Raw genomic sequence first — 17,376 nt, forward strand, 5'->3', positions numbered from 1 at the left:
CTTAAACCCGAAATAACGTAACGGCCCCTAGGGGGCCGTTAGTTTTATTGGTATTGAAAAACTTGACCTATAGGTGAAAAATTAGGTCAAATTTGATATAAATAGAGGAAAAAATTAAGAAATTGACCTTATAAACACGTCAAGAATGAAGAATGAGTGAATTGACAAAATTATAGCCAAATTGAATAAATACCTACGAAAAAAATGCACAAAAATTCAACTCCGAAAAATTGTAACTAAAAGAATTGTAAGTAAAACATTTGTAATAAGTAAGAAATAAATATTAATAAAATTATTATTATTATTATTAATTCTAATTATTTTTAGAAATAAAAAAAATAATAAACAATTGTAACTAATAAATAAAAAACGAAAAATTATAAATAAAAATAATCCAGAAATTCGCATTTTAAACCAACAATTTAACTATATGCTTGAAACTTTTCTTATTCTCCAGTTTGAAAACTTTCCTTTATTGTTTTTAACATTTCCCTTATCGTTTATAATATAAACTTTGATAAGTAAAAAATATGTTTTCAATTTCATATATAGCAGAAGGATTAATCTGATAGCGAGAGGGTAAAACTTTGATATCAAACTGACATGCAACTTATCAAAAAAAAAAAAAAAAAAAAAAAAAAAAATTGCACAAACTTTTCAAAAAACGATTATTACTGTTGAGTTGCTTTTATAATTATTATTATTATTATTATTCTTAGTTGGAAATCTAAGCTTATATTATATATGTCACACAGGACTTTGTTAAAAGACTTTGGTTTTTATATTCCTGGATCGGCCATTGAGGGTAAACGTGACTTGAATGTGGAAAAAAAACAACAGAAGAGGAAAAAAAATACTAGTGTGTAGAAACATTCACAGCCTTTTCGCGGAAGAAGCAAAAAGAAAAGTAAAAAAAAAGGAAAGAAAAAAAAAAGTTGGAAAAACTTCTTTCAAGGGAATTAGGTAACTTTATTTCATGCTGTGCAATTCGAGGGGAAAAAATAAATCTTTTTCAAGAAAAAATAATTGTGTCAATTTATTTTATAAATATGTCAGTGACATTAATTGATTTCATAAAGTTATTGATTATGTCAATCTATTTTATTATTAATTATTAACTACTTTAATAAAATAATTATTAATTTTATATAGATATTTTAATTAATTAATTATTAATAATTATTAATAATTATTAATAAATTAAATAAATTAATTAATTAAAAAAGAATTAAGAGAATTAATTAATTTTTAGATTACTTTTCGATTAATTTCTTTTTAATTTTATTTATTTTCTTTGGTCTTCTTCATTTTCATATTATATTATTATTATTATTATTATTATTTTATTTTATAGATTAAAAAAATGTTAATTAATTATTACATAAATAATTAATTTATTAATTCATTATAGTAATTAATTACTTAAGTAACTGATTTAATTAAATCGATTAATAAAAAAAAAAATTTATTTACAATCACGATTTAAAAAACTGAATTTATAAAATCCTTGAACAAATAAAATTAAATGTAAAAATTGAATTTGTTAATAATTTGCATTTTTCACTAATTAAAATTTAGTTTTTTCAAAAAAATATTTCCATTTTTTTTTCAATTTACCTAAAGAGAGATTATTTTTGGAAAATTTTGAAAATCACTATTTGGCAGATTCAGTGAAAAAGATTAATTAAATTGAGAAATCTTAATTAGCGAATATCTATATTTAAGAGAAAGATAAGCTTTGTGACGGTTAAATAATATTCTTTATAGTTGGACATCAGGGCCAGATTTAAATATTAAATTATTACTACGATCTCTGCTAGAAGATTAGAGAGATTCGTCTAAATTCAAAATAAATTTCAAATTTTGTAGCGACAAAAATAGTGCCAACCTAATTTTTAAGCGAAAAAAAACTAAAGCGAAGAAAAATTACTTATTATGTCAAAAAAGAAAATTTAGTCAAAAAAAAAAAAAAAAAAATGTTTCATAAATAATAAATAAAAATTTAAGAGAAAAAATATTTTTTTATCGTTTTAGGTTCTAGAATAAGAATAACCTTCCAGGTTAAAAACTCAATAGGTTTTAGAACAATCTTTCGGGTTATAGACTCAATAGGTTCTAGAACCTTTTAGGTTACAGACTTAATAGGTTCTAGAACAACTTTGTAGGTGGTACATTCAATAGATTCTAGAATTACTTTCTAGGCTGTAGACTCAATAGGTTCTAGAACAAAATTCTAGGTTACAGACTCAGTAACTTCTAGAAGAGCCTTTCAGGTAACTATCTCAATAAATGTTACAACCAGCATTTAGGTTATAGACTCAAAAGATTCTAGAACAAAATTTTAGATTATAGACTCATTAGGTTCTAGATCAAAATTCTAGGTTATAGACTCAGTGAGTTCTAGAACAACCTTTCAGATTACAAACTTAATAAATGTTACAACCATCATTTAGGTTATAGATCCAATAGGTTCTAGATCAAAATTTTAGATTATATACTCAATAAGTTCTGGAACATAATTTTAGATTACAGACTCAATAGGTTCTAGAACATCTTTGTAGGTGGTACTTTCAATAGATTCTAGAACAACCTTTCAGGTTACAAAATCAATCTTTTAGGTTTTAGACTGAGTAGGTTCTAGAACAAATTCTTTGGTTATAGACTCAATAGGTTCCGGAGCATAATTCTAGATTATAGACTCAGTAGGTTATAGAATAACATTTGAGGTGCTAAACTCAAAAGGTTCTAGAACAAAATTTTAGGTTATAGACTAAATAGGTTCTAGAACAACCTTTCAGGTAACTATCTCAATAAATGTTACAACCATCATTTAGGTTATAGACTCAAAAGATTCTAGAACAAAATTTTAGATTATAGACTCATTAGGTTCTAGATCAAAATTCTAGGTTATAGACTCAGTGAGTTTTAGAACAACCTTTCAGGTTACAAACTTAATAAATGTTACAACCATCACTTAGGTTATAGATCCAATAGGTTCTAGAACAAAATTTTAGATTATATACTCAATAAGTTCTAGAACATAATTTTAGATTACAGACTCAATAGGTTCTAGTACATCTTTGTAGGTGGTACTTTCAATAGATTCTAGAACAACCTTTCAGGTTACAAAATCAATCTTTTAGGTTTTAGACTGAGTAGGTTCTAGAACAAATTCTTTGGTTATAGACTCAATAGGTTCCGGAGCATAATTCTAGATTATAGACTCAGTAGGTTATAGAATAACATTTGAGGTGCTAAACTCAAAAGGTTCTAGAACAAAATTTTAGGTTATAGACTAAATAGGTACTAGAACAACCTTTCGGGTTAGAGAATCAATAGGTTGTAGATCAACCTTTTAGGTTGCAAACTCAATATTTTAGGTTGTAGACTGAGTAGGTTCTATAGAACAACTTCCTAGGTTATAGACTCAATAGGTTCCAGAACATAATTCTAGATTATAGACTCAGTAGGTTATAGAACAACATTTTAGGTGCTAAACTCAATAGGTACTAGAACATAATTCTAGATTATAGACTCAGTAGGTTATAGAAGAACATTGCAGGTGCTAAACTCAAAAGGTTCTAGAACAAAATTTTAGGTGATAAACTCAAAAGGTTCTAGAACAACCTTTCGGGTTATAGAATCAATAGGTTGTAGATTAACCTTTTAGGTTGCAAACTCAATATTTTATGTTGTAGACTGAGTAGGTTCTATAGAACAACTTCCTAGGTTATAGACTCAATAGGTTTCAGAACATAATTCTAGATTATAGACTCAGTAGGTTATAGAACAACATTTTAGGTGCTAAACTCAATAGGTTCTAGAACAAAATTTTAGGTTGTAGGCTGAGTAGGATCTAAAACAAGTTTCTAGGTTATAGACTCATTAGGTTCCAGAAGAAAATGGTAGATTATAGACTCAGTAGGTTATAGAACAACCTTATAGGTTACAAACCCAAAAAATATTACATCTACCTTTTAGGTTGTAGACTCAATAAGTGCTAAACCATAATTTTAGGTTATAGACTTAATAGTTTCTAGAACAACATTTTAGGTTACAAACTCAATCTTTTAGGTCGTAGACTGAGTTGGTTCTAGAACCAATGTTTAGGTAATACTTTTAATAGGTTCTAGAACAATCTTTCATGTTATAGACTTAGTAGGTCCTAGAATGAACCAGATTATTGTTCTACAATCTCTAATTCCTAAAATAATCTGATCAAAATTGTGTGGCAAAAATTTGTAAACATAAAAAAGATTTGAGTCTGTATACACAATTTTTTCAATTTCAATATTAAATCTCCAGCATTTTTTTTTTGTAAATTATTTTCATTTCCCTTTTTTATTATTTCCACAGTCACACACAAAATACATAAACGAAAAATAGGTCAGAATATTCTGAAAAATTGTTATTTTTGTATTTTCGAGATGTTTCAACAAAATATTATTTTTCCATACAAACATTCAATATTATTTGAAAGAAAATATTTTTTTTCTCATTTTTTTTATTTTTGAGAAAATTCTACAGAACTAGAGAGTTGTGGAGCTATAGACAAGTTTTAGATCCGGATTGGGTTTACGATACACGAAATGGAGGGATAGAGAGAGAGAGAGATTGAGTGAGTGAGTCCTGTCCAATAGTAAATAAATAAGTAGCATTAGAGGAGAACACGTGTGTTCCCGCTGGACAAATCTCGAATCAACGGCTTTTGGTTTCCAAGCCTCTCTCAATGCGCTTGCAAAGAGAGAGAGAGAGAGAGAGAGGGTGAGTGGAAGGATCAAATCCAGAGAATCTAGAGAGTTATGCACGAGATCGGAAAGAATTTTAAATATTTTATTCAAGGGTTAGTAAAGATTTTATTTATTTCTTTTTTTTTGGGGGGAAGATTTCTTGTCTCTAAATTATACAAAATATTTAGTTTCATTTAAATTTTCTTTTTATTTCTAATAAAAAAAATATGCTACTAAAAAATTATTCAACATTGTCGAAAAAAAAATAAAAGAAATTTAAATAATTGTTCTACATTTTTAATTTAAATTCCATTTGGAAACAGTGACAAAATTTCTTTTCCAATTAGAATAAAAATGGTCGGAATTTACAAAAAAGTAAATTAATAAAAATTGTTTCGGAAATTCCGCTTCCCCTTTAGTTTAAATTCCAATTAGAAATTGTGACAACAAGAAAATTTTATTCTGTCTAGAATTCGTCACAAATTTCGACCAAAATCACAATTTTGACCAATTTCCAACCAGAGTATAAAGAATGGAAATTTAAACATAAATTTTGGTCAAAAACAGAAATTTCGATGAATTTCTGATGGGATTTTAAAATATTCTGAACGGAATTCGTCACAAATTTTGGTCAAAATCATAATTTCGACGAATTTCCGACTGGAATTCTGAAACATCAATAAAAATTTTAATTCTGTAAGGAATTAGTCAAATTTCGGTCAAAAACACAATTTTTACTAATTTCCGACCAGAATATAAATTTGGACGGAAATTCAAATACAAACTTTGGTCAAAAACAGAAATTTCGATTAATTTCCGACGGAATTCCGTCAAAATTTTCGAAAAAAATTACTAACAGATAATTGAATTTTTTCTACTTGTTTTTGACTCGATTCTAAATCATTTTTTATCATGGTCGGAAATTAAAATATTAAAAAATTAATAAAAAATTTTTAATAATTTATTTTTTCAGAAATTCTGCTTTCTTTTTAGTTTAAATTTCATTTAGAAATAGTGCCAAAATTTCTTCTTCCAATTTGAATACAAGTGGTCGGAATTTACGAAAAAATAAATTAATCAAAATCTTTGACTATAGAAGAAAATTCTAGTAAAAAATTTTTATTAATATCTTGTTGAGAATCCACATTAAATTTCTTATTTTGATCCAAGTCTCGGTCTAAATCTGGTTTAAATTTATATTCTGGTCGAAAGTTTATGTAAGTGGTCAGAAATTAGTTGAAATTCTCATGTACACTGGAATTTTTATTTCAAACTTAAAATTTCTGTTGAAATTAAAATTCAGATAAAAAATATATTAAAATCTAGTCGAAATTTTAATTTTGTTGAGAAATAACAATAGAATCTATTCTTATTTTGTATTATCGTCGGAAGTCTTTTAAAATCTAGTCAAAAATAGAATATAAAAATTTTAATTTTCTAATCGTAATTTTTTGGGAAAATGGTTAAAATTCAAATTTATATCCAATTTTTTTACAAAAGAAGTCAAAGTTAATATTTTTCTTTTTAAAATTGTAGTCGGAATCTTTTTGGAATTTTTATTCTAAAACAATATTTCTGTCGAAAAATTGTTGATATTCATATTCTGATTGAAATTTTGATAAAAGTTAGTCGAAAATTCAAATTTTTATTAAAAGGGACAGAATTTCTGACTATAGTCGGAAATAATTTAGATTCTTGTCAAAAAAAGTGAATAATTCAATTCGGTTTCAGGTTTAAATTTTACCAATAAAAATTGTGGTCGGAATCTCTTTGGAACTTTTCTTTTAAAAAAAAATTTCGGTCGAAAAATTGATGAAATTTATATTTCGACCAAAAATTAGTTGAAATTTAGTCAGAAATTAAACTAAAATCTTATTTTAATCTAAATCTACTCGTGATTTGAATTATAGTCTAAAATCTTTCAGAATTTAGTCAAAAGCACATCAAAATTACAATTCTAATGCAAATTTTTTCGAAAAATTGTAAAAATTCTAATTTATATAGAAATTTTAGTAGTAGAAATTATTAAGAATTTATATTCTATTCAAAATTGTGGTCAGAATCTCTACGGAAATTTTATTTTAAAAAAAACTGTCGGTCGGAAAATTGTTGAAATTCATTTTCCGATCAAAAATGTATTAAAATTTAGACGGTAATAAGTCGAAAATCCATTTTTTGGATGGAATTTGCGACAAATTTTGGTAGCAAATTGTATTATTTGAATTTCTGACCATGATCAGAAATAATTTAGAATCTAGTTAAAATCATGTAAGAAATTCAATTCTGTTGGTAATTTTGTCGGAAAATTGTTAAAATTCTAATTTGGTTCAAAAATTTTTATTCAAAATATTGTGGTCGGAAATTAATCGAAACTGTGATTTTGACCTACATTTCTGACAAATTGTAACGAATTCCGGACAGAATTTAAATTTTTTTGGTTAATCTTTCAGAATTCCGTAGGAAATTGATGGAAATTTCTATTTTTAACAGAAGTTTGTGACGAATTGCGGTCAGAATTTATATTCTTCTTGTTAATGTTTCCGAATTCTGTCGGAAATTTCTGTTTTTGACCAAAGTTTGTGTTTAAATTTCCGTCCAAATTTATATTCTGGTCGGAAATTAGTCAAAAATGTGTTTTTGACCGAAATTTGTCACGAATTCCTGTCAAAATTTGAATTATTCTCGGTAATGTTTTCGAATTCCATCGAAAAATAGTCAAAATTGTGATTTGGACCGAAATTTGCGACAAATTCTGGTCAGAAATTACATTATTTTTGGTTATATTTTAAAATTTCGTCAAAAATTCGTCGAAATTCCAATTTGAACAAAAAATTTGTGTTTAAAATCTCGTCAAATTTTATATTACGGTCGAAATTTTGTCGTAATTCGTATTTTAGTTGAAAATCTGCCTGAAACTAATCGAAATATTGTCAAAATTACGAGTTTATTCTAACCGGAATTTTACCGGAATCCCGTCGGAAATTTTATTGCCAATTCCAAAAAATTTTTCCCAGGAAACACTTTCTAGTGTATTTTTTTCTACCAGAAAGTAAAGTTTCTGAATAATTTCACCAAACAATCAAAAAGGTTAAATTCTACTCTACCACGAAGTGCCTAATGACCATTATGCGAAACGAAAACAATGCAAAATTGCAATGAGTCCATTGTGCCTCTCGCTCTCTCTCTCTATGTGTGCGTGACGATAAAATTTACGACGTTATCGTTTCCCTCGATTTGTGACGGTTCTCGCGTGTCCAGTGAGCCACTATTCGTCTGATTGTTTCTATCTCTCTCTTTCTCTCTCTTTCGCGAATTTGGAAGCACAAGAATATATATAGCACCTAATGTAGCAGTGGGACGTGAAAAGGGCGAGATCCCAATAGATATGGGAGAAACTCCTGACAGAGACAAAACTATGCCATTAGTACTATTTTTTACAGATGCCATCGTTCCCAACCTGAAAATTACACAAAGGCACGTACTCCCAATAGGGAGAGGACAGCAAAAAAGGAAGAAAAAAAGAGAAACGAACTTTTGTTCATTCCACTTTTGAATATCAGATTTAACTTCAATTCCAATTTCAAATATATATTTATGTAGAGGAGAGAATTTCACGGAATTGATAATCAAACTTTTCGTGTATCTATATGTGAAGTGGTTATTATTACATGAAAATTTTTCTCTTTGGGAGATTTTAAATTATTTAGAGTGTTGAGGCAATTTTTTTTTTTACTTTTTTGGGGAATATTTTTCCCAAAAAGGGATTCAGTCGTGGAATTATTTTTTCGTTCGAGTTTTATCGAATTTTCGAACAGGAATTATTTTTCGATACTGATACTAGTTTAGAGAATCATCAACAGAAAATAATGATAATGTCAATAAAAAAAAAACTTGGGGAAAAATTTTCAATTCCGATATGTTCTAGTGGCAAGAATACCTGGTTCAAGTTTAGCGAAAAATAATAATGATGATGATAAAACTATTGAAAACCTGGAGCAACATTTTAATTCCGGTATGTTCTAGTAGCAAGAATACCTGATACCAGTTTAAAAAGTCATCAACGAAAAATAATGACGACGACGATGATGATGCAGCAGCTAAAGATGCTAATGATGTTAATGATGATGATGATGATGTAGCAGCTAAAGATGATAATGATGGTAATAATGCTAATGATGTAGCAGCTAAAGATTCTAATGATGGTAATGCTGGTAATGTAGCAGCTAAAGATGATAATGATGGTAATGATAATGATGATGGTAATGATGATAATGATAGTAATGATGATGATGATGTAGCAGCTAAAGATGCTAATGATACGCTTGTAGTGATGATAATAATGTTTCTGATGCTTGTATCGATGACAATAATGCTGCAGTTTTTAATATTAATGATGATATAAATGATGCTAATTGTGACAGTATTGACAAAAAAAACCTGGAAAAAAAATTTTCAATTCCGATATGTTCTAGTGGCAAGAATACCTGGTTCAATTTTAGCGAAAAATAATGATGATGATGATAAAACTATTGAAAACCTGGATCAACATTCTAATTCCTGTATGATCTAATAGAAAGAATACCTGATACAAGTTTAAAAATTCATCAGCGAAAAATAATGGCGACGATGATGATGATGTAGTAGCTAAAGATGCTAATGATGGTAATGATGATGATGATGTAGCAGCTAAAGATTATAATGATGGTAATGATGATGATGTAGCAGCTAAAGATGCTTATGATGATGATGATGATGATGATGTAGCAGCTAAAGATGCTAATGATGGTAATGATGATGATGTATCAGCTAAAGATGTTAATGCTAGCGATGACAATAATATTGCTAGTGCTTGTTGGGATTATAATAATGCTGCAGATTTGAATAGTAATGATGATATTAATGCTGCTGATGCTGGTAGTAATGACGATTATGCTCTTGATGCTAATAGTGATTACAATAAAGCTAATAATCCTGATAGCATTGATGATAAAGCTGCTACAGCTGGGAGAGACGATAATAATGATAATAGCGCTGCTGATGCTGCTAGAGATGATAATAATGCTCCTAATGCTGCTAGTAATGATAATTATGATAATAACCCTCCTTATCCTTATTTTAATCACAAAACTTTTTTCACTTCTGATCACTTATGATATTTTATATATATTTTTTTATTGTTTTGTCACTTTTCACTTTTTATCATCCCATATATTAAGAATATTTTTAGGAATGATGAAGAATATTTTTAAGAAAAAAAAACACTATACATAAAGAGAATTGCAAACCATTACTCGAGAATTGTATTCTCAACTGATAAAGTTTGCAATTCACCTTATCCTATTTATTAAAGTTTTTTTTTGTTTTTCTCCTTTTCGATTTCTTTCGGATCAGCCGGATACCGGAAATCCGCGCAAGAAGCGTGGAAATGGTGGAAAACCCCAGAAGGCACAATATATAGATAGATAAACATACACGGAGTGAGAGAGAGAGAGAGAATATAAAACCGACGAAATAAAATATTGTCGAAGATGCTATCCATTCCCGTATAAGCCGATCAGGGAATATAGAAAGAAGAATAGGAAAGCTTGCTTGAGCTCTCGAGCCAATGACATTGCCCAGGCGGTTAAGAAAAATCTCTATGTGCGCCTCCTCCTTTCTGCCTTTCTACAACAAACCGAAAACTTGAAAACTTACGTGTCCCTCCTTACACATCTCTTCGAGAATATTGAATCTGAACTCTCTCTTTACTTCTCCATCTGTCTTTCTTTCTCTCTTTCCTCGTCTCTGTCTATCCATCTCTCTCTCTCCCTCTCGCTTTCCCTCTTTCTTTGGCTTTAGTACCCAGTTTCCTTTAAACTATTTCGACATTTCATTTACGTCACTATACAGAAGTTTATATATAGAATGCTACCTACAAAGTAGTTTAGTGTTCGATTTCAAATTGAAACACTCCTATATTTATCCACTAACGGATTCCATTGTTCTACTATTGGCGTAGAAATAATTCAACAGTTATAATTTGTATTTTAGTATTTGTTTCGATTGGTAATATTGTTGATAAGTGATAAGTTCTCGAAATGTTATGCTTCAAAAAATTCCGTAGGTGACATTTTTGAAAAACCTAAAAAGTTTTTTTGGTTCTGGGTGGCTCTAGGTGGACGTTGTAAATCTTAGGGGCGATTTTCATTCCGATATGTTCTAGTGGCAAGAATACCAAAATTTTTTGGAGATTTTGATGCCGGCATGCCCCAGTGGTTAGAAGGTCTAAAAGTATTTGTAGATTTTAAATCCCATATGTTTTAGTGGCAAGGATACCGAATACTATTATGAGACTATGATTCCGGTATGTTCGGTATGTTCCGGTATTCTGAGATTTTAATTCAAACTTGGTCCAGTGTTTAGTGACAAAACCACCTCTTCTGAAATTTATCAGCCAATTGGCGACCCTGGTTATCATTGATATAATAATTTTTACTTCCGGTATGATGCACTCGCAAACACACCTTTCCTTAAATTCTGAAGCTAATTGATGACCTAGATAATCATCTGTACACGAAATTGGATACCTCTCCTAAAATAAATCAGCTAATTGATGTAATTATAACCTAGGTTATAATTAATACAGTAATTTTTACTTATGGTATTTTCTAGTAGCATAAACATCTTTGACTCCATTAAGTCAACTAATTGATGACCTGGGCAATTTTTCGTCTAATACGTCAACTAATTGATGACCTAGACAATCGTCCAAATCATCAATTAGTTGACGTAATTAGACGTAAGATATTAGAATTAAAATACTAAATTTCTTCATGATATGAATGTTCTGCAGCTACAAAAATATTTCGTAAATCTTCAAAACTGTTTTACAACAAACAGATAAAAATTTCTGTCGAAGCAAATGTTCCGGAAGAAGGACAAATTTTTTTCGCAACATTCTAAAAGTTTAAAGAACAACTTCGACCTTAAATTCTTAATGATACTAATGGTACTGATCGAGAGGAAACTTTATCGTGTGTTTCAAAAGTCTGTGGACAATAATCATATAGTGTAGGAAACAATCTAATGCGATGTGTTTTCGATGAAAGTAAGTTTCGAGCGCAACTTAAAATACTTCCTCTATGAGGAAGCAATACATTATATATTCCCAAAGTTTTCAGATTAATGTAACTTGCAATTTTAGATGACATTAATGTTTTAGAGCAAACCGAAAATTATTGGAATATTGTATGCGGATGTAGAACAACTTGATGTAAACTTTTTGATGAAAGTAATATTCTGCAGCAGTAAAAAAATTCTTTAATAGTTCCGAGCGGTTTGCGAACAATTGGATCTAAAATTCTTGATGCAACTAATTTTTTGTGATAAGATGAAAAATCCTCAAACGAGTTGGTTTAAAAAAAAACTGGATCTAAAATTCTTGATGACACTAATTTTCTGTAGCAACACAACAATTCTCTAGAAGTTCCAACATTGTCAGAGGTTTTAGAACAATTGGAACTGAAAATTTTATGGAGAAAGATTATGTTTCTACTGAACGAAAATTTTTTTAAATGTAAATGTTTAATCCGATATGTTCTAGTGGCAAGAATACCTAATAACTTTTGAATCCGGTATGTTCTAGTGGCAAGAATACCTAATGATTTTTTAATTCGATATGTTCCAGTGTCAAGGATACATGACAGTTTTTAATCCGGTATGTTCTAGTAGCAAGAATACGTAATGGGTTTTGCTCCCAAATATTTTAAAGCTAAGATGACCTGATAATCTCGCCAAAGTCGTAATCACCTTTGCGCCCATGTTGCGAACATAATTTTTTGTCCTAACTGCATGAAAAGTATGGCATTGAGGGCACGAGCGAAGCGGGCGCAAAAGTACAGCAAGCGGGCGTAAAAGTACTTTTGCGCCCGCTTGTGTGACGTCAGCGGGCATAAAAGAACTTTTGCGCCCGCTTCCCCGACCCCGGGCGAGAATCAGTTACTTTGCGCCCACTTTAAGTGCCCGAAATGACATACTTTTCGTGCAGGTAGGACAAAAAGGGAATTTTTAATCCGATATGTTCTAGTGGCAAGAATACCTAATATTTTTTTAGTCCGGTATGTTCTAGTGGCAAGAATACCTAATAATTTCTTAATCCGGTATGTTTTAGTGGCAAGAATACCTGATAATTTTTAATCCGATATGTTTCAGTGACAAGAATACCTAAATGTAAATTTTCTTTCCTAGGTAACTTCTACTGGCAAGAGCTCCAATCCCACTCTTGAAAACTGACCCGTTCGCCACGAAATCTGCAAAACAACTGAACTCCATTACCAATTGATCCTTCCCTCACCCCAAACAATAAAGTACACCAAGTGACATCCATGAGTCGAAGCAATTTCACTTCTTCAATAAAAACACAACCAAGGGACTCTAAACAACCAAACCAAAAGCCCAAATAAATTGCATAGATTATTAGATAATTAATAATTGCATAGGTGGTTCATAATTACCTAGGAGATTAATAATTGCGTAGATGATAGTTTTCCAGCAGTAATTAAAGATGTTTGAGAAGAAGAGAAATGTGGAAGAGAATAATTATCATCAATTTTGGGTAAGAAGAAAATAAAAAGGAGAAATCATCATCAGAAGTGTAATTTTGGAAAATTGTGAGGAGCATACAAGAAAGAGGAAGCTTTATGAGAGGAATTTCGTTCGAGATTCGAAGGAATGGATTCAATCTTGGCAAGAAGGTGGTGCGGTTGGTTTATTTGCATCAGTAATTCAGTCTCGCAGTTTGGCGACGACAGTCAACGACGACTACGATGACTGGAGGTCATATTCGCCGGATGCAAAGTGGCATCCTGGGGGACAAAGTTAGTCCGATTTCCGCTTTCCGCCAAATACGTCTCGCGTCTCTTATTCTCACTCACTCTCTCTCTCTCTTCTCCTTCTTCTCTCTCTCACTTTCTCTGCTTCTCTCTCTATTTTCCTCTCTGTCTCTTTACCTCTTACTGACTATCTCTCTCTCTCTCCTCGTCTAGGAAATTCTCTCCAGCTTTTACACTCTCTCTTTCTCTCTCTCCCTCTCTCGTTTCGAAAACTTGGCGCCTCGAAACCGATTCACGACCACCTGGACACTACAGCCGCAGATTAGTCCGAAATTACAGTTTCCTCCACAAAAGCGGATAATGCGACGATTCACTTTAGTTAACTCCCCCTTGACTCCTTTTCTCTCTCTCTCTCTCTCTCTCTCTCCCTCTCTTTAGTAAATAAAAATTTGTTTACTTATAAAATTTAATTTTGTTTACGATAAACCTCTGTGATTGCGGGATTCCCCCCCACTCTAGGGAAATAGAACATAACTATCATATTTCCCACCATAATTCTTTTCACCCCCCACCCTACCATCTGACGATTTCTGACGATAACGGTCATAAGCAAATGAAAACTTTGAACAAAAAAATTACAAAATCGGAAATTAAATAAAGCTAAGCTAATGAAAATTACTACTTAGGGGTTTTTCGGATCGCTAATTACAAATATGAAATCAGTTTATCAAAATTCAAAATAACAGATCCAATATGGCGGACGAATTTTTAGAAATTGATCGGATTCGTTCGAAACTTGTTACCTGGGGGTTTTTGGGGTCGCTGATTACGAATATAACATCGGTTTTTCAAAATTCAAAATGGCGGATCCAATATGGCGGACGGATTTTAGAAATTGATCGGATCGATTGGAACTTGTTACCCGGGGGTTTTTGGGGTCGCTGATTACGAATATAACATCGGTTTTTCGAAATTCAAAATGGCGGATCTAATATGATGGACATATTTTAAATACTTGATGGATTTTTATAAAAAAAAGTTTTGGTATCAAAGGGATAAAAAAATTTATTTATCTATAAAAAAATTAAAACTAATAAAATAAATATATACAAATAAAATAATGTTCCTCTAAAAATGAAAAATTTTTTAATCTTTCACTCTTATTTTTTATTAAACAAAAAACTCTATTCATAAAAAAAATAGACAAACATTTTGAAAATAACTAAAAATATTTTTCTCTAAAATAAAAAATAAAAAAAAACTCTCTCGCTTTAAAAAAATGTATTTATTTTTAAAATATTAAATTTCTATTTTTTACTCAACTAATTAAATTAAATTTTAATTTCACCGATTCCTATCTTTCTGTTTCGCGGAAATATTATTTCTATATAAAATTCTGTCTGTTACAACAATAAAAATTAAAACTAAAACTTCTTCTTTAATTAAAAATGACATAAAATAAATAAAAAAGGTACATAAAAAAAATTAAATTGTAAAATTATTTTACATTTCAAAAAGTTAATTTGTATTTTTAAATTAATTGTATGACTAATGAATGAAATTAATTAATTAGATATGTATATTATAAATATAATTATATTTAATTTATATTTATTATAAGAACTTAAATAAATAAATTTATAAAAAGAATTATAAAAAATTTTTAAAAAAGTGAACTTTCTCTTTTCTGAAAACAAAATCAGTAAATAAAAAAATTATTTTTTTTGCTTCATATAAAAATAGAATTCTCCTTTTTTCGTGTTTTCATATATACAAATTGGGAAAAAGCAATGTTTGTTTAGAGAAATAAAAAAAATGATTTAAAAATTTTTTGAAAGTGATGAAAATATTCATAAAAAAATTGAAAAATATTATTTCTAAAACATATTTCTAAAAAAGTATTTACGAAAAAATGACAAAAAATGGTTATAAAACATTTACAAAGAAATATTGGTAAAATATTTATTACAAATTTATAAAAAATATTTATCAAAAATATTAACAACAAATTTATAAATTTATATTTATAACAAATTAATAAAAAAATATTTATCAAAAATACTAAATTCTCGTTTTTGAAAAATGAACAATACAAAAAAAAAGATAAATTAAATTTAAATTTGTAGGAGTCAATTAAATTCAAATTAAAAATGCTTTACTTTTAAACTATTTAAACGCTAATTATTATACATATTCTTATAGATATCATATATAATTTATAACAGAAAAAAGTGTTACAAAATGTTTCAAATAAATTTTTAATTTTGTTACAAAATTTCTTTTTAACACACACATTATTCTCAATGTCAATATAATGAATACAAAAGTTTTCATTATCATCTATAAATATATTACAAATAATTTGAATACCTCTTTGTAATATTTATAAACAAGAAATTGCTCTTAAACAGTCAACTATTGTTCATTGATTATAATATAAAGAAAATTTTTATTCAATACCAGATAAAATTAACTATTATTATAATTATTTTTGTTTTATTTATTTTTTGTTGATTTATTTTTTTATTTTTTTATTTATTTATTGTATAAAGAAAATATGTAATAAAAAAGTAAAAAAAATAAATAATAACAAGAATATAAAATAATATAATAACAACAATATAAAATAATATGATAACAACAATAAAAAAAGAAAAAACAAACTAAATAAAATAATGAAAAATAAAAAAATTTATTTAAAGATAATTGTAAAGAAAGAATGGAAATAAATAAAAAAGCATTAACTAATATTAAAGAAAATAATAAACAAAGAAAATAAAAAGTTGGATAATTAGAAAATCATTATTGTTTGAAAAATTACTATTTGACGAACGTGACTTTCAAAATCGACGATTTTAAAATAACCAAAGGGTGGGGGGGAGGAGAAAAATTTGGGTCTTTTCCCCACTCTTGATCGCCCCCCCCACCTTCCCCTTTCCCAAAGTTACAATTAGTCTTCACCATAATGACACCTAATTATTCAGAAAATCATATCAGTCTGTCAATTTTTCTCGAAGAATAAGGTTTTCAAAAAAAAAAAAATAATAATAAAAACAAAAAGAAAAGAAAACCAAAAAGTATATAAAAAAAAGAATTGATTAAGTAAATAAATAAAAATAAACAAAATAGAAACAAAAATATATTCAAATAATAAAAGTAGAAAGTGGAAAATAAATAAATATATATATTCAAATTATAAAAGTAGAAAATTGAAAAAATATATATTATTAAATAAAATAAATAAAGAAAGAAAAATATAAAGAGTGAAGAAATAATTTACCAAGATTGTAAAAAATTGTAAAAAAAAGTGTAAAAAATCAACATTCATCCTGGAGAAAATGCCGCAGCAAACGTCATTAATAAATCCAATTGGCTTTAAGATACATTGGATGAAATTGCGTGAGGCAAAATCAGCAGAAATAATATGGGAGGCTAGTGATAATTTAACATTTCCAAATGAGGAATTACGTGCATGGATGCCAAAAACATGTGGACGAATAATACGTGAAGTGAATTTTTCCACAGTGAGACCAATGAATTGGTTTCGAATGGAGCAAAAATTATTTTTAAAAGATCGTTTATTTAATGAATGGTCATTTGAATCGAGTAGTGTTGGTGAACGTACATTAACTGCACCTGAACTATTGAAATTACCAGTGGAAATATTTAATGGCGATATTGTACTTGAGACAAAATTTTTCTATCAAAATAATCCAATTGCATCCAATAGAATAAGATTTTTCATAGATTAGTAGCTTTTCTCCCTCTCCCCCCCCCCTCCAAAAAAAAAATTCAACGAAGAGAAAAAAAAATCACAGACGAAAAATTAAGAATTA

General features: G+C 28.7%; 2 protein-coding genes across 2 annotated transcripts; both read left to right on the forward strand.

Annotated features, from left to right (window-relative positions):
• The first annotated feature begins 8,115 nt into the window (after positions 1-8,115).
• Positions 8,116-13,590, forward strand: LOC122503617 (acidic repeat-containing protein-like). Its single transcript, XM_043614237.1, has 5 exons — positions 8,116-8,208; positions 8,776-8,989; positions 9,203-9,289; positions 9,339-9,806; positions 13,430-13,590. The coding sequence occupies exons 1-5, from the start codon at positions 8,116-8,118 to the stop codon at positions 13,588-13,590; spliced, it is 1,023 nt and encodes a 340-aa protein (XP_043470172.1).
• Positions 13,591-16,878: 3,288 nt separating this feature from the next.
• LOC122503619 (retinal rod rhodopsin-sensitive cGMP 3',5'-cyclic phosphodiesterase subunit delta-like) lies at positions 16,879-17,292 on the forward strand. Its single transcript, XM_043614238.1, has one exon. The coding sequence runs from the start codon at positions 16,879-16,881 to the stop codon at positions 17,290-17,292; it is 414 nt and encodes a 137-aa protein (XP_043470173.1).
• The last annotated feature ends 84 nt before the right edge of the window (positions 17,293-17,376 follow it).

The sequence above is a fragment of the Leptopilina heterotoma genome, unplaced genomic scaffold (genome assembly GCF_015476425.1).
Source record: "Leptopilina heterotoma isolate Lh14 unplaced genomic scaffold, ASM1547642v1 Lhet_265, whole genome shotgun sequence".
NCBI classification, from domain to species: Eukaryota; Metazoa; Arthropoda; class Insecta; order Hymenoptera; family Figitidae; genus Leptopilina; species Leptopilina heterotoma.